Genomic DNA, 18,411 nt, shown 5'->3' with positions numbered 1-18,411 from the left:
ATATTGTTTTTTTTTGTTTCTTCTCATTTTATTTGTTGTATATTCACTTTATTTAGTCTATCGATTAATCGCAAGGTGCAATCGAATAATGGATTATTAATTACAAACAATGTGCCTTTGATTATTATTATTTGTAGAATATTCTCTTCTCCATCACCATTGTTATACATGTAAATAAAACAATTTTCATCATCATCATCATCATCATTTTTTAAAATTAATCTGGTTGATTTAAATTGATTTGTTGTTGTGTTGAATGAAATCCATCTTCCAAATGTCGTATCAGACGCATATGATCAAAACTTTTTGGTTCTTTATTGAACAAATGTAATGAAAGTCGTGCCGATGGATCTTTAGTTAGATAATAGTATTGTAATTGATTTGCTAGTGCTTGACATTCCATAATGTTAAGAATGTTTGAATCAAATTCACCCATCATTAATACGATGCCTTTTAATTCGGTTAATTCTGGATAATAATAAATAGTAAGACAAACGGGCGCCATCTCTTTACGAAGATGATAAGCAGCTAATGGTGTAAAATGACAACAATGTTCTTGGAATTGCATTAGAAAAAATTCATATGACGACAATGTTGTTGCTGTATCATCATCATTGTTGTCGGAATTTCTTCTTGGCAATGGTAATATGAATGCAGAATATTCGCAAAGATTCCGATGAAATGTTTCATATAATGATGATTCAATAATGGCATAAAGACAATCACGTTTACTATGATATTGATTCCATATTTGAATAATTTCCTCTTTTGATTTATCCATAAATAGATCAAGTTTAACGATATCATCCAATTTTTTCTTTGATGATTTATCCGAAATATTGGCCTTGTTCACTACAAATTAATTTTATTAGATTGGTCAAAATAATAAATCGTTCAAACCTTTTATTGTATTTATTTCGGATTTTAATTTTTCACAATCTTCAGCCACAGATTCGACGATTGTTGTTGTTGGTTTTTTGTCTGGTGATTCAATTTTCTTATCATCATCAACTTTTAATGATGATGATGATGATAATTGAGCTTTTTTAATTTTTTCCGCATACTTTGAATAGTATGGATTTTCTTCAATAGATTTTTTCAAAGATTGTTGTTTTTGTTGCTGTTCAGCATTAACGATGGCATCGGTTGATAATAACAATTTATTCACCGGATTGTTTGGATTAATGGCCAAACTATAACACAAAGGAAGTACATTATTAGATGGTTGTGTTAAATTTCGAAGATTTCGATTCATGATATTTAATGATAATAATGAAAATGAAATCCGAGAAATCATTTTATGTTTTGTTTTTTTTTTTAGTGTCCTCTACATGCATTCACATGTCTTTGTTGATTCATGATGTTCCGTTCATAAACAATGTTTTTGGGGAAAAAAAATAATCTTTACAGAAAATAAATATTTTGTGTATTGAACAACAATACAACAGCACAACAGTTTAATTTCCGGAATTTATTATTCTGTTTTTTTTTGTTTTTGATTTTTATTATTGGATTAAATTCAAAAAAATAAAATAAAAATAATAATCTCAGCATGTAAGTTTTTTCTTTATAAATATAAACATAAAAAAGGAAATCAAACTTTTTAGTTTCAATGATTAATCTTCTTTTTGTTCTCTGTTTATTTTGTTTTTTCGTTTCATGTTTACTTGATAAAAATTAACGTTTCCTGAGAATTCTGTGAAAAAAAATGTTTGCAGATTGTTTTAGTACAATTTTTCAATCAACTTGTCGTGTTCGTGATTCGTTGAAATCATCATTGAAAACGGTCTCAACGACCACGGCAACGACAACGGCAAAAAAGTTTGATGTCACCAATAAAGAGTTGACAGAATTAATGGAATATCGTGGCTTAGAATCCATTGAAAAGGTTGAAGAAAAATTTGGATCAATAAATGAATTGTGTATGAAGTTAAATATTTCACTTGATAAAGGTAATCAATGATTGTATTCAGAATTTGCCAGATATAAATTTGTTAATAATTTTCTATCCATTCATAATATCACCACCATACCAAAAATTAGGTATAGATGGAACCGATGATGAAATTAAGCTTCGGAAACAAGTTTTTGGCTCAAATAAATTGATTGCCATTACATCGAAATCATTTTTGTCATTAGTATTGGAAGCATTGCAAGAAAAAACGATGATCATGTTGGAAATATGTGCATTCGTTTCATTGGCACTTTCATTCTATCATCCAACAAATGAATCATCGTCCGATGATCATCGAAGTAAGGCATCAGTTTGTTTTTTACTCATTACCAACACACACACACACATACACATAATAATACATTGATTAACTGGAAAAAAATCGAACAAATCTTTTTCTCTCTTTTTTTTCAATAATGAAAATAGCGAGAAAATCATATTAATAAAAGCAATAATCATTTTTTTCTATTCTGTGTTTAGATCCATATTTGGAACAAAAAAATGAAGATCGATATGGTTATGTTGAATCAGTGGCCATATGGTTATCGATTATGATTACAGTATTAGTAATGGCAACCAGCGAATATGGAAAAGAAGCCAAATTTAGAGGTTTGACCGTTGTTTTTTTTTGTTTTGTTTTGTTTTATTATTCCGTTTATGTGTTTTTATTATAATAATAATTCCCATTTTCCCAATATCAATTCAATTCATTCATCGTCATCGTCATCATCGGTTTTTATATCTGATGATGATAAGAAATGAACTGTGAAAAAAAAAGAAAGAAAGAAAAACAATAACCCGATTTCACATTCCACCAAAAAATACATCAAATGTGTGTGTTTGTGTGTGATTTGCATCGCTATTCTTTTAATGTGTTTTCTTATAAATCACATTTTCTTTTCACATTTTTTCCTGTTTTTTTTTGTTTTGTTTGTTAATATTTCTTTTTTTGTTTTCTCTTTATGTTTTTTATCGTAAATCGTATTTGTTCCGATTAAACAAACGTCGTCCATGAATGATGTTGTTTTTTTTCTTGTGTGTGTGTGTGTGTGTGTGAATATGGTTTAAATCAAACGACGACAACAACAACAACAAAAATGAACATGAAAATCTGGAATCACATCACAATTACACATCCTATAAAATGTTTTTTTTTCCATCAATGGGTGGTCTTGTATTACTTTCTGTTTTCAACGTTTCCTCTCTGGTTTCAATGTCAATTAATGAAAAAAAAAAATATGCACAGCATTACAAAATCGTTTAGAAAAAGAACACAAGATCAATGTATTACGTAATGGTAATATACATGAAATATCAACATCGGATTTAGTTGTTGGTGATATTTGCATAATTAAATATGGTAAATATTAATGTTTCTTAATATAATAATAACTAATTTGATGCTTGTCTGGTGGTTTGTTTGATGTTTTGGTGTTTGTGCAAAAAACAACCAAAATCCACACCACCCCTCCTCTTTAACCCTTTTGTGTTGTGATCACCATATCGAGATTTTCTTTCTGAATTTTTTTTTCTAGTTTTAGTCAAGTTTTTTTTCAGGTAGGTAATGATGAAAAAAACGCGAAATGAGAGAGCGAGAGAGCAAGAGAGAGAGAGAGAGAGAGAGAGAGAGAAAATATTTGTCATTTGCATATTATATACATTTCTAATTTTCAATTAATTTTTTATGCAAAACTTTTCTCTGTTATTAATGTGTGGTGTGTGTGTTTTTTTTTTCATTTCGCTTCACTTTTTCTTTTTTTTTGATAATAGGTGACGTAATTCCAGCTGATGGAATATTATTCGAATATAATGAATTAAAAATCGATGAAAGCTCAATGACTGGTGAATCGGATCTAGTGGCCAAACGAACGGATAAAGATATCACATTATTTGCTGGTATGTTTGTTTGCCATATATTTGTGTGTAATCTGGCTGGGCCCGAAAATTTAAAAAAAAATTCTGCCTATAAATGCTGTGTGTGTGTCTGTGATTTCATTTCAATATTTTATTATCATTCACATTTTTTTGTTGTTGTTATTGTTATTTGGATCAAAAAAAATCCCAGGAACTCATGTTATGGAAGGAAGTGGCCGTATGATTGTTATCGCTGTCGGTGCCAATTCACAAACGGGCGTTATTTATACACTTATGAAAAGTGGAAAAAAAGGAAAATCAATCCTACAATGTAAACTTGCCGATTTGGCTGTCAAAATTGGATATTTTGGTATGTGTATGTGTGTGTGTATATATATGGCGAGAAGAGAATTTTTTTTTTCTTCTTTTTTTTTACTCAAAAAACAAACATCCTTTGAACGAAGAAACCCCGATAGACAGAGAGAGAGAGAATCATATGCATGCATTTTGAAGATAAATAGAAATAGATATGAAAAAAAACAAGAATGTGATGGTGAAGTTATATGCATATGAATATTCCATTTTTTCACAGAAAAAAATGATATGGTGATGCGACAGCGACAATCACATTGTGTTTATGGAATCTCTGTTCCGTTCCACACACAAACCGATTATTTTCCAACCACCACCACCACCAGCACCCCCATTCTATACATAAACCCCAAAATCAATCAATCAATCAATCAATCGATGAAAATTTGTTTGCACCCGGTTTTATATCTATTTTCATCAATATATGTTTTCTTTTCTTTCACCAACCGCGCCATCATGTAAATTTTTTCCCCTTATTTTTTTTTTTTTTTTTGAATTGAATTTTCATTTTTCCATTTTTTTTTTCATCATCATTGTCGCCGTCTTTTTATTTGTTGTTATTGTTGTTGTTGTTGTTATAGGCATATCAATCGCAATAATAACCATTATAATGCTTATCGTACGATCTTGTATTGTTGAATTTGCTATTAAACAGGAAAAATTGGCATATAAACATATAAAAGAATTTTTTGATCATGTCATCACTGGTATAACGATTCTTGTTGTTGCCGTACCGGAAGGACTACCATTGGCCGTATCATTATCATTGGCCTATTCGGTTAAGGTATGTGGATAGAAAAAAAAGATAAGATTATATGGATAGATAGATAGATAGATAGATAGTCAATCTGAATCGTGCCGTAAAAATATCACACCAAAAAATCAATAGTTTACACCATTTTTACATAAATTTTTTTTTTTTTTTTTTTTTTGACAAAACCAACATATTAATGATGAACGAATGAATCATAGCAAATGATGAGAGATAACAATCTAGTACGTCATATTGATGCTTGTGAAACGATGGGTAATGCAACGACTATTTGTTCGGATAAAACAGGAACATTAACAGCAAACAAAATGACCGCCGTACAATGTTATACATTTGGTATTTATTATACAAAATTATCAAAAAGACAGCTGAATTTTCATACAGCACAAAATATCACATTTGTCCATATATTGGCTCAGAATATTGCATTGAATTCAGCATCTACAAGTCGTATTGCGGTAAGTTTCAAAAAAAAAAAAAAAAAAACAAACACAACACAACCCCGTTTTTATATTGCCCGAAAAAAAATAATTATTATTCGCCTGTGTGTGTGTATTATCACCATTATAATTATTTTATTATAACGTTGACATTTCCAATAATATGGTGTGACTTTTGCTTTTTTTTCTCTCTCTCTTCATAATTCATTTTTCATCTTTTTTTTTCTCATCATCTCTATTTTTCTTTTTTTTTCTATTCGTTTACAAAAAAAAAAATCTAGCGAGACGAAAATAATTTGATCAAACAATATGGAAACAAAACCGAATGTGCATTATTAGGTTTACTTTATAAGCTTCAATATGATTATGCTAAATTACGCAATGAATTTTCTGTGAATGAAATTCATCGAGTTTTTGCATTCAATTCCATGAGGAAATTGATGCGTACAATAATCAAACTACCAGATGATCAAGGATTTCGTTTATTAGCCAAGGTTTGTATATTTGTGTGTGTGTGTGTGTGTGTGTGTGTTGGAAAGAGAAAAAAAAGAGAAAAAGTAAGATTCCATTACACAGAACTTTTTTTTTCTTCTCTCACTTTCTTTTGTTGTTGTCTTTAATATTAGTATATGATGATGATGATGATATTGTTTGTATTAGCTAATTTAATATCATCATTTTTTTCTGGTATTTAGGGTGCTTCAGAAATTATATTACGTAAATGTTCTTTTATCATTGGTGTTGATGGTAAATTATTACGATTGAATTTAATGGAAAAAAATAAGATTACACAGCAAGTGATAAAAGTAATGGCACACAATGGTCTACGTACTATTTGTTTGGCTTATGTGGATTATATTTTCCATGATGATGATGATGATGACGCGAACGATGCCAATAATGATGAGTATGTGTGATGAATTAATTTTTTTTTTTAAATAATAAATAATGATGATCATATCATATAATCAAATACGAGTAGAAATAGCCGACCAAACCATAACCGTGATAATAATAAACCTAATTGTAAGATGATTAAACGAAATATTGAACCAGAATGGGATGATGAACAATCCTATTCAGATATGACTTGTTTAGCCATCGTTGGTATTGAAGACCCTATCCGAAAAGATGTAAGTTGATGGGTGTATAGCATCCATTAGAATTGTTTTTTTTTTTTTTGATTAATTTCCAATTTTCCAAGGTACCACAAGCTATAAAAAAATTTCAAGAATCCGGTATAACCGTACGAATGATAACTGGTGATAATATTGATACGGCAAGATCGATTGCAAACAAATGTGGTATAATCAATACTGATAGTAATAGTAATCAAGAAAAAAATTTCATGATACTTGATGGTAAACAATTTAATCAAATGATACGTAATGATTCCGGTGAAATTGATCAAGATTTATTCGATTCTATATGGCCACATTTACGTGTATTGGCACGTTCATCACCTATGGATAAATATATTCTTGTCAAACATATAATTGCAAGTCGAATAACATCAGCAAGAGAAGTGGTAGCTGTCACTGGTGATGGTACAAATGATGCACCAGCATTAAAAATGGCTGATGTTGGTTTCGCCATGGGCATTGCTGGCACCGAAGTGGCCAAAGAAGCATCGGACATTATATTGACTGATGATAATTTTTCAAGCATAATAAAATCAGTCATCTGGGGCAGAAATGTTTATGACAGTATTGCTAAATTTATTCAATTCCAATTAACTGTCAATATTGTAGCTGTATTGATATGTTTCGTTAGTGCATGTATTATACAAGTATGATTTATTATCATTACTCTTAATGCCATTCATTGATTCATCCATTTTATTTTTTTTTTCACTTTTTGATGGTTATCATCATCATCATCAATTATTACCTGCCTACCGACAAATTTGTGATGAACAAAAAAAAAAAAAAAAAAAAACAGGAAAGTCCATTGAGACCAGTACAAATGTTATGGGTTAATCTGATTATGGATACATTAGGTTCATTGGCGCTTTCAACTGAAGAACCAGATAAAACAGTTTTATTACGTAAACCATATGGTCGTAATAAACCATTGATATCGACAAATATGCTTAAAATTATTGCCGGTAATGCATTATATCAGCTTGCCATTTTGATATCATTTTTATTCTATGGTAAAATATATTCGTTTACCTGTTTTTATATCTACCTTTCTAATGTTATTATCGTTTTTGTTGTTTCTCAAACACACACACACACACACACACACAGGTCCACAATGGTTAGATTTTGATTCTGGTCTACAATTGAGTAAAAACACACCGACCGTTCATTTTACAATGTTATTCAATATATTCGTAATGTTAACATTATTCAATGAAATTAATTCACGTAAAATCAATGGTGATCGTAATGTATTTGAAGGTATTTTAGCAAATTGGATGTTTTGTTCAATATTTTCCGGTACATTATTCATACAGGTAATAAATGAAATTAGTTAGTTATTAATATAATTATCATTGATCATCAATAAAATAGGTATGCATTATACAATTCGGTAGCATTTGGTTCAACACTTGTCCATTGGATTTATCACAATGGATGTGGTGTTTAGCGTTTGGTTTCAGTATGCTTGTATGGGGTCAAATAACAACAACGATGACATTGAAAACACGTAATTATAATTGGATAAATGGAATTAGTGGCCACCAACAACCATCCAACCACTGAAAATAAATAAAACTGAAACTGGATAACAGTTGACAATGATAATCTCTACTTTTTTCGTTGAAAAATTAAACATAAATTATAATCATACGTTAATAATGATGACCATTATAATAAGCCAAAAGTTTTTATTTTTACATCTTACTCCATCTTTATATATTTATATTTTGAATTTAATGTAATAATCACACACACACACACACCCACAACAAATATCCTGAATGATGCCGACGACGACATTATTAGGTCTTTAAAGGAAAATTTTCTGTTTATTTGGCAAAAATTTTTTTTTTTTTTGGTTTTATATCTACTCAACCAACCAATAGAATAGAGTACGATTTGCCTCCATCCCCCAATACGAACGACCAAGTGGTATCTTGGGTCTTGTATAATTTTTTTTTTGTTACAACACAACACTCTGCAACAACAAAGACATTCATTTAATGGTGTGTGGTGGTATATGAGGAGGTACGACGCCCGTTGTATAATAATTTGTCGTTAATGTCCAAATAGCAAAAAAAAAAATAATAATGAAAACACAGACAGATAGACATATAAAAAGAAGATTCACCGAATTTTCGTTTTTATATGACGACGAAAACGACAACAAAACAACAACAACAACAACAACAAAAGGTGTATGTTGTGTATGAGTTCATTTTGATCGTTTTTTTCCAAATGTTTTCGTGTTTTTTTTTATTTATATTTCATTTAGGTTTATTATATGGTTGGAAAACAGTGAAAAACACAATTTTTTTCTGTTGTGTACAAGTGAAATTTACGATGGAAACACACGCTCCAGAAAAAAAAACAACACACAGGTAGGTTGATTACGAAAATTTTTTTTTCTATTTTTTTGGCCACCTTTAACATTTTTATTTTCTTCAGATTTTTATTTTATTGTTGTTGTTGTTGTTGTTGTTTCGTCGAACAGATCAAGAAATCAAGAAAACATTTAGAATTTGGTGGTATCCACTTTTTCTCCCAAACATGATGATGATGATGATTTTATCTAAACGATATTCGTGGAAAAAAAAGAAGAAGGATCATCATACAAGGTCAGGTTAACGAAGACGAAGAAGAAGAAAAAAATTAAAAATTAATAATTGATAAATGGATCATTATATTGGTGGTGGTTGTTGCTTTTTTTGTGTCCAATTTCATTCTTTATTTTTGGTGTTGAATTAATAATTTCTTTCACTGCAGAGATTTTATGGAATCCATGGTGAAGATTTGTAATAATAATGGTATAAAAAAAACACTCGGCAAGAAATAAATATTTCCAACATACTAATTATCATCATTGTGTGTGCTATAAATTGCAGAGAATTTACTGGCCCAATCTCGTTAATGAGTTCAATATATATGGATAGTAAGTGGTCGAGTGAAAAAGGGAGAGAGAGAGAGAGTGAGATAAACATTGATTTTTTTCCTGATTCCATTAAATCTCTGCCACCGTATGGGTGTGTGTGTGTGTGTGTGTGTGTTGTAAAGCAATAACACTTATATCCAGATAATAATGGAAATGTGAAAAACATACTCAGGTAGAGAGTAATGATGATTTTCCTGCGTGTGTGTGTATGCGTGTGTTTGTGTATGTTGTGAACGATGCCCATTGGCCATTTATTTTGAAACGAGACCAAAAAAAAAAAAAAAATTATAACAGCTGGTGTGACAATTGGTGATTGGAATGTTGATGACCGTTGTCCAGCATTCAAAAATTGTTGTACCAGCATCAATGATGATGATGATGATGGGCCCAAGACAAAAAAAAAGAATCACCACCACTTTAAAAATTTACAAAAGTGACAAAAAATTAATAGATATTTTATTTGTCATTTGAAAATGATAAATTGATTCATGCACATGATATTTATACACAAACAGGAAACAAAAAAACAAAAACAAAAAACGAATTGTACACAAAAAAAAAAACACAAATGTAGATTATATTGCAAAGGAAAAAAATGATGATGATGATAAGAAAACAATGGAAATTGATATAATTGATTGATTGATGAATTTGCTTTTTGTTGTTTTTTTTATTTATTTCAAGATGATGATAAAGAGTTGAGTTGTGCGTAAAAATTTTCTTTTTTTTTTTTTGTTTTTTAAATTCTTGGTCATTTGTATAAAGCAAAAACAGGTCTGTTTTCGATTCTGATTCCAAGGTGTGTGTGTCTGTGTTTAATTCGAATGTAGAGAGCAAAAATGATTCGGAATGAATTGATGGACCCAAAAGAAACATGAAATATTGATGATGATATTTTACAAGTTTTATTTGATTTGCAAAAAAAAACAAAACTGTTTGATGGGAAGACTTTTTTTTTGTTTTTAACTCAATAATAATTCCAATGATGATGACGAATGGATTAGTTTTGTGTGCTGATTTGATGATGTCAAGTGATGAAAGCGACATCATGATGATAATGGAAGAGACAAAAATCTATTTCCACACACACACAGAGATGGAATGAGTGAAAAAAGATCGATATTTTTTTTTCTTCATTGTAGACATGTCATTCATTCGATTCAATGCATTTGTTGTTGTTGTTGTCGCAAGTTGTGCCCAGAAAAAAAAATGATCAATCTTGATGTGAATACATTGTGTTTACGTGTGTGTGTGTGTATGTGTGTTTTGTGTATGTGGAGCGAATAGAAAAAAAGTCAACATTCATTCATTCTGAATGTTGACTTTTTAAGTTAATTGTTTTCACGTGTTTTGACAACAATCCAAAAAAGAAAAAAAATTCTGCCATACAATAAAAATTCGTTATTTTTTCAAATTTTATAAAATTCATCGATTTACGCCGAAGAAGAAGAAGAAGAAGTAGAGTGTACCGCCACCACGTCACCGATGAAAAATTGATTCAAATTGATGAATCGATAAATGAACACAACACACAAACAACGATGACGACGACGATGACAAAATTTTTTTTTTTGGTTTTTCAACGTTTAAAAAGAATTTTACGAAAGGCTTTCCGATAGTCGCGATTGAAGATGGTATCTATATTTGAGAGAATGAGAGAGAGAGAGAGAAAATGAAATCAATGAAAATTCGATTTGATTTTGTAACAACAAAAAAAAACAGAAAATCAGGCAAAAAAAACAAGCTCTTCATATATGTGATGATATCATTCAGACGAAAAAAAAAAAATTCCAGATTTTGAATGTGAGAAAAAAATATGCTAATTTTCATATATATTATTCATCAAACTAATCCTTTTTTGCTTTTTTTTCTTCAGCTACAGCAGCAGTTGGAGACAGAGAGACAGAGAGGGAAAAAATCTATTCTTTGGTTGTCGACCAATGAATATTCTATATGAAAAAAAACTTTTTTTTTTTTATTCCAAAGTTGGTAAATCGTAATGCAACAAAAAGAACGTGAATCTTAAACATACGTGCATTATGTACTGATATTACTGTTATTTGATGATGAGCTTCGCATACACACATACACACACACCCACACTCTACACACAAGTATAATAACAAATACAAACAGAAAAAAGTGAATGAACCAGAAAAAATCAACAACAAACAAACGAAGAAAAAAAAACAAACAGAAATGAAATGAATGAATAAACAAAGATGGATCGATACTTACAAATAATGGGATTTGCGGCTGATTTTTTGTTTTGTTTTTGTTTTTTTTATGAACATTCGTCGTTTTTTTTTCGTCGATTTTCGTTTTTTTTTCGAGATTTTAAATCATCACAAACACACACACACCCAAGAATAAAATACGAAAACCAACCGACCAGATGAAAATCCAGATTTAAAACGAGAGAGAGAAATTGCCGGATTCAAAGAAAAATAAAAAGAAAAAGAAAAAGATTATTAGATGCACAACAAATTTTTTTCAATGCAAAACATCAAGTTCATCTGGTTTGTGCAATGTGAATTCAATGAGCCAGTGAGTTTTTATTTCAAATTCATGTTTTTGTTTTTTCTTTTGAGTTTTTTTTTTCTTGGTTGTAATGACAATTCTGTTTTCATTTAATTGATTGATCAATAAAAAAAAATAAATTGCAATTTAAAATGAAAAACGAAAAATTTTCGATCATAAATTATTTGCCGTTTTTCTATCCAACCATCTCTCTCTATTCGTTGTTTTTTTTGTGTCTCTGCGTTTCGTATAATACGATTACGGTTATACATGTTGGTTATCGAATATGTTAACGGCTGATTCTTGTGTGTTTGTGTGTGTATGTGTGCGGGTGTTCAATAATAAAATTTAGAATTCACTCTAACCCAGTTATACGATAAAATGTGTCTAGAATAACTAAGATTCTAAGATTGTGATTTAATTAATTGTGTATAACCGACACACATACACACACCAGCAAATCAGCAAACCACCCACCACTTGTTCTGTGTGCGTGTGTGTGTGTATAAACCACTTAATGACAAATTAATTGATATGCTTCATTTAATCGTTAAAACAAACAAACCAAAAAAAAAAAAAACTAAACCAAAGACTGAGAAAAAAAATTGGAAAATTCAATTTGCTTCCACACACACACACATATATATATAGCGTGGATTTTTCTTTTTCTTTTTTTTTAGATTTAAAGCTATTGGGTTGATGTCCTTGGTTCTTGTCGTTTGTTTGGAACTTATATACGTGTGCGTGTGTGTTAGTATGTCGATAACAATAACGAGACAAACAAACAAAACAGACAAAAATCATAAAATGATGGGTAATTATTTCGCTATTAAAAATTGCACATAAAGGAAACATTTTTGTTTCTTCTACATCATCATGTAAATGTATGTGTTGGATTGAAAAGATTTGATGAAAGAAAAAATTATTATTGTCCATAATAAGATAAGATAATAACAATACAACAGTGAATATAATAAATAAATGAAATTATTATCACTAACCTGAATTACCATAACCAAGCCAAAATGCAACGGCAAATACACCTTCTGGAATATTTTCTTTACATTTTTGACATAAGGCTACAAGAACATAAAGCACAAAAAAAGGCAACCATGCGGTAATGAATGCAGCCATTATTAAACCAACAATCAATGTGGCTCTTCTTTCACGAGCTTTAGCTATTTTTCTTTTATGACGTTCAGCATCACTAGGTAAATGGATCGGTTGATGATGATGATGATGATGATGGTGATGATCATGATCCTGATATTGAACTCGATTCTTTTTCCTGTTATTCTGATGATGATGATGATGTTGATCATCATCAATAGTATCAGAATCTTCATAATCAGCAATACTTAATGTTGAACCAAATCGTGATCGTAATAATTTTGGTGCACTAAGAAAACTTTTTGTTTCACAGCTTTGTTCACGGTTATGATTATTTATTGTTGTCGTTGTTGGTGAATCAGCAGCCGTATCTGAATCATAATCATCATCAATAGTACCATCACCATTTGATTTATTCGATATGCTATTTTTATTACTAAGTCCATTGATCTTTTTTGATGTTGTTGGTGATTTTCGTGATAATTTAAAAGTTTTAACTTTTGAAAAATAAGTTTTAGTCATTTTTGTTTTCGGTTGCTTTTGCTGATGGTCATTATTGTTATTGTTATTGTTGATAGAATCATCATCATTGTTGTTTGTTTCATTTAAATTGTAATTTCGATTTATTCGACCACCACCACCACCACCACCACTACCACAACATTCATTATCAGTTTCATTAATTCGTTGTTGTTGTTGTTGTTGATCATTGTTGTTGTTTCCGCCATGAGATGTTGTTGATGCTTGATTATTATTATTATTATTATTACTAGTGTTTATAGTAGTGATTATTTCACTAGTAGATATTATATTCCATGATTGCCTACGAGATTCTGATGATGAAGTTTCAATTATAATTTGTGGTGGTAATGTTGTTTTCATTATATTAACACTATCACACCACCACCACCACCACTAGTATCACCAACATTCCATTCATTCTCATTATTATTATTATTGTTGTTGTTGTTGTTTATTGTAGATGGTTCAAATCTAATTTGTGAATGATATTCAGATATCAAATTCATTTTTACAGCTTTTTGTTCATCAATTTCTTCATCATCATCATCATCATCATCATCACCATTGTTGTTGTTGTTGTTGTTTTTGTCGTTGTTTTTGTTGTTATTTTGATCATCATCATCTTCATCATCATCATCATCGTCGTCGTCATCATCATTATCAACATGTTGATGTTTATGACGATGTTGATGATGATGATGATGTTCATTGTTGTTAATATTATTATTATCTGGTGGACTTGGATTACTAAAACTTGTACATAATGTTGTTGTTGTTGATTTTTCTTTCATTGTTTCATTTGCCGCTGCTGTTGCTGCTGCTGCTGCTGTGTGTTGTTGTTGTTGTTGATATGGTCGTTGGTATTTTAAATCGTTTTTTAGCTATATGTTTTCTGGCACGACTTCTAGCGGCGATAAATATTTTAGCATAAACAAAAACCATCATCAAGGCAGGAAAATAGAATGAACCGATAGAACTATATCTATATATACAAAGAAAAAAAAGAATCAAAAAAAAATTTTTTTCTTCAAGAATAAAATGATGAATAAGAAAACACTTACAATACATAACCAATATCATCGCTTAGATTACATTGTGGATATTCACTGGATTGTTCGGCTTTTTTCCAACCAACCAATGGTGGTAATGAAACGAATGCTGAAAATATCCATACGAATGCAATCATCATTGCCGCTCTGGATGGTGTACGTTTTTTTAGATATTTTACTGCTTGTGTTATACTCCAATAACGATCCAAACTAATCAAAAATAGGCTATTGATACTTGCTGTACAAAGTAGAACATCAAGTGCAGCATGTATATCACACCAAACCTGGCCAAACATCCAATAGCCCATTAATTCACGTGCCAATGAGAAAGGCATTATAATCAATCCAATAAGCAGATCAGATACGGCCAATGATGCAATGAACCAATTCTGTACTGGTTTCAATGCTTTTTCCGTTGCAATTGCAATACAAACAAGTAGATTACCAACAACTACCAATATAATGATACAGGTCAAAAAAAAGGCCAATAATACAATCGATAATTGTGTATAGCCACTAGGAAAAGGTTTACTGGCCCATATATTCCACCATGATGATGGATCAGTAGTAACATCATTGATTGATAATGTTGATGTTGTTTCATTAAAATTAAATGTTGAGCTCAAATTATCGATGGTCATCCAATGTTGATCATCGTTATTATTATTATCATTATCTATTAAAGTGACATCATTATTGATTGTTAAAATGTCACTATGATTGGAAAAACTATTGATGAAATGATGAAAATGATCGTCAGTGACATTCAACACTGGCAATGGTCGAATAATGTTTATAATACTGCTAATAGATGTATTGATGGTGTTGATGGTGCCACTATCGTTTTGATGATGATGAAGATGATGATATTGATGATGATTGTCCCAATTGGTTTCATTTTTCATCAATTCCAACATATATTTCGATACATGATCATGATTCACAAGATTTTCATTTGTATTATTCATTATTTGTTTAAAAATATTATCATTAGGAACATTTACTTGATGATCATCATTGATTTCCATTATCATCACCATCATCATCATCATCATCATCATCACAATCATTCACTGTGATAAAATTCATTCATCAAGTCCATCTTTTGTGATGAGGAAAAAAAAATAAAACAATATTTATCACTTTTCAATTTATGTTGTTGTTTTTCAAGTCATCATGATCATTGATTGATTATAAAATACGAGAATAGAAAACAAAACAAAACAAACAGATATCAAACATTGTCATATTGATGATTGAATAAATTCCAGATTCCAATGAATGAATTCTCTATTGAAGCGAGAAGAAAAAAACAGAATAAAGAAAATGAGAATAAATTTGAGTTATTTTTGTTGTTGTTGTTGTTGTTGTTGTAAATAATGATTGATCTTTGTCAAAAAGCAAAAAAAAAATCAAATAAAAAAAAAGAAAAATGTTATTTCAAATGTTGACCTAGTTTTTATTCTGTTTTATTTGTCAAGATTTCTATTTCTATTTTTTTTTTTTTTTTTTTTTTTTTTTTTTTTTTTGATAAATAGTGGTGGTCCTCCTCATATTTATTTATTCTTTATTTTATTCCCCAAGATTCTATTTTTTTTTTTTTTATAAATGTCCAACCAATAGTGCAAAGTAATCAATCTTTTCATTCTTTTTGATTTTTTTTTATCATAGCCACACACTATACAACAACAAACATGCATATATTCATTAATGAGCTTGATTCTTTGCTCATTTTTTTTTTAAAAAAGCCACCAATATGCATACACCAATGTGTAGTAATGGATTCTTTTTCATCATTTTTTGCTCTTTTGCTTCTTCTTCTTATTCTTCTTCTTTTTTTTTGGAACCAAAAATAAATAAATAAATAATATGAAAAAAACACCCATTGCTCAATACTTGTCATTTGTGTTCTTATTTCACATTTATTCATTTGGATGAAAAGAAATTTTTCTTTTTTTTTACATTGAAATTTATCCATACACACACACACACACACACACACACACACACACACACACACGAGGAACGCAAACAAAGACGACGATAAGAGAGAAAGAAAGAGAAAATATGAATAACAGGCCATAAAAATCTGGTCCAAAATGATCATCATCATCATCATCATCATCATCAGAATGGATCAACAGAACCCGACAAAAAAAAATACCATTAATGAAATGAATGAGAAATTTTTTTTTTCTCTCTCTTTTTCATTTTTATTTATAATAATACAAAAAGCCTAATTTTACCATCCAAAGTTATGCCAATTTTTTTTTTGTTTCTTTTGATTTTACTACACTTTTATTTTAGCCACTCAAATGATGTATATATGTTTAGTTAACAGTTGGGCTATTCAAACGAAGAGGAAAAAAACATACACACACACACACACACGATATTTCTTATGCTGCAATTGACCTAAACTGTACACACACACACATATGAAATGGCTGACAATCTTCTGACGTTATGATATTTATTCAACATCAGCAGCAGTAGCAGCAGCAACATTGGTTAAAATTGCTTTGCAGATCATTAACTTTATCGGTTGAATGTTCGTTATTTTTTTTTTCTTTCTCTCTCTTTCTCTCCATTCTGTTTGTTTGTTATAGTCATTTTTTTTCGTTGTTGCTGTTGGATGGGCAAAATATTTATTCTTCTTATACTGGTTTTTGATTATAAATGAGAGAATGAAACTTGGAAAGAATAAAAAAAAAAAATAAAAAAAAATTCACAGCTTTAATTAATCAGAGTGATTCTGTTCACTGACTGTTTTGTTGGTTCTCTCTCTCTCTCTCTCTCTCTCTCTCTCTCTCTCTCTCTCTCTCTCTCTCTCTCTCTCTCTCTCTCTCTCTCTCTCTCTCTCTCTCTCTCTCTCTCTCTCTCTCTCTCTCTCTCTCTCTCTCTCTCTCTCTCTCTCTCTCTCTGTTATCTTGAAACATGACTTGATTTAACTTTCGAATTTTTGGGGAGAAATAAAAAAAAAATTTATTCTACAACGCTGCTATAACGATTTTGGAATTTTTTTTTCTTTTCGGATATATAGATTATCCATATCGGTTATCATCATCATCATCATCAACAACAACAAGGTCAATGTTATCAACAACCAACCAACAAAATAAACATATTAATGACCAAGTGTGCCCAAACTCGTTACATAATGAATCATGATGATCTCAAGAATGAGGAAAAAATACCATCCATTCATTCATTCATATGTAGATGTCAAGAATGAATGAATTCATGAATGATGAGTGATTCTTGTAGCTATTCAAGTCATTTTAGTCGACAAAAAAAACATACACACAACAGAATAACGATGATCAAAGAATAAATAATGCAGACTACTATTATTCATGCTAATTAATAATAATCGTTTCTTTCTTTTTTTTCTCATATCATAAGAAAACATACTACATCATCATGAGAGAATAAAAGAATTTAGAATTTTTTGAACAAAACAAAAACAACACTATAGTAGTTTTTTTCTTGGTGCAATAAACGAACGTAACAGTGTCTGTGTATGTTTTTCAAAGTGAGAAAAAAAACTATCACGATAATTATTATTCTTGAATATTTTAAACAAAACAGGAAAAAAAAAGTTTCATCTTTCTACTTGGCAATATTTTTATCATCATCATCATCGCAATCATTATAATAATAATGGCTTGAAACAAGTGACGGTAGTGAAAGTAAACGACCATAATCCATAGACCAGAATTGTCGACTTTTGAGACA

The 18,411-nt window shown here is 29.9% G+C and overlaps 3 protein-coding genes across 5 annotated transcripts in view; 1 reads left to right on the top strand and 2 right to left on the bottom strand.

Annotated features, from left to right (window-relative positions):
* Window positions 1-6: 6 nt before the first annotated feature.
* On the bottom strand, window positions 7-1,373 carry LOC124492615 (ATP synthase mitochondrial F1 complex assembly factor 1). The gene is made up of 2 exons (XM_047055557.2): window positions 901-1,373; window positions 7-852 (listed from the first exon to the last, which is right to left on the bottom strand). Exons 1-2 carry the CDS (start codon window positions 1,295-1,297, stop codon window positions 218-220), a joined length of 1,032 nt encoding a protein of 343 aa, XP_046911513.1. The 5' UTR covers window positions 1,298-1,373; the 3' UTR covers window positions 7-217.
* A 219-nt stretch (window positions 1,374-1,592) lies between these two features.
* Window positions 1,593-8,215, top strand: LOC124492604 (plasma membrane calcium-transporting ATPase 2). 3 transcript variants are annotated; one of them, XM_075735197.1, is made up of 15 exons: window positions 1,593-1,952; window positions 2,050-2,253; window positions 2,435-2,563; window positions 3,201-3,314; window positions 3,725-3,850; window positions 4,020-4,178; window positions 4,762-4,964; window positions 5,153-5,410; window positions 5,674-5,886; window positions 6,088-6,299; window positions 6,375-6,525; window positions 6,597-7,181; window positions 7,334-7,547; window positions 7,645-7,853; window positions 7,912-8,215. In XM_075735197.1, the coding sequence occupies exons 1-15, from the start codon at window positions 1,709-1,711 to the stop codon at window positions 8,101-8,103; spliced, it is 3,213 nt and encodes a 1,070-aa protein (XP_075591312.1). In that variant the 5' UTR covers window positions 1,593-1,708; the 3' UTR covers window positions 8,104-8,215. The 3 variants fall into 3 exon arrangements, with proteins under 3 accessions (XP_075591312.1, XP_046911499.2, XP_075591313.1); XM_047055543.2 differs by having other exon boundaries at window positions 2,044-2,253; XM_075735198.1 differs by lacking the exons at window positions 1,593-1,952; window positions 2,050-2,253; window positions 2,435-2,563 and adding an exon at window positions 2,753-2,786.
* Window positions 8,216-9,911: 1,696 nt separating this feature from the next.
* LOC124491897 (uncharacterized) overlaps window positions 9,912-18,411 on the bottom strand; it is a 29,115-nt gene continuing 20,615 nt past the window's right edge. Inside the window, 6 exon segments of the mRNA XM_075735202.1 lie at window positions 9,912-11,110; window positions 11,711-11,728; window positions 12,994-13,979; window positions 13,982-14,446; window positions 14,493-14,606; window positions 14,686-15,963. Of these exon segments, the coding sequence (XP_075591317.1) occupies window positions 11,052-11,110; window positions 11,711-11,728; window positions 12,994-13,979; window positions 13,982-14,446; window positions 14,493-14,606; window positions 14,686-15,701 (2,658 nt within the window). The 5' untranslated portion in view covers window positions 15,702-15,963 and the 3' untranslated portion in view covers window positions 9,912-11,051.

This window comes from Dermatophagoides farinae, chromosome 1, assembly GCF_024713945.1.
Source record: "Dermatophagoides farinae isolate YC_2012a chromosome 1, ASM2471394v1, whole genome shotgun sequence".
Lineage (NCBI taxonomy): Eukaryota > Metazoa > Arthropoda > Arachnida > Sarcoptiformes > Pyroglyphidae > Dermatophagoides > Dermatophagoides farinae.
Note: the sequence above shows the minus strand (reverse complement) of the source record. Positions and strands in the feature narration are given on the sequence as shown.

Coding starts and splice junctions, on each gene's coding strand:
- LOC124492615 (XM_047055557.2), bottom strand. CDS start 1,297: ATGATTTCTCGGATTTCATTTTCATTATTATCATTAAATATCATGAAT. Junction 853..900: donor CGAAATAAATACAATAAAAG/GTTTGAACGATT, acceptor ATTAATTTGTAG/TGAACAAGGCCAATATTTCG.
- LOC124492604 (XM_047055543.2), top strand. CDS start 1,709: ATGTTTGCAGATTGTTTTAGTACAATTTTTCAATCAACTTGTCGTGTT. Junction 2,564..3,200: donor AAAAGAAGCCAAATTTAGAG/GTTTGACCGTTG, acceptor AAATATGCACAG/CATTACAAAATCGTTTAGAA. Junction 7,548..7,644: donor GATATCATTTTTATTCTATG/GTAAAATATATT, acceptor ACACACACACAG/GTCCACAATGGTTAGATTTT.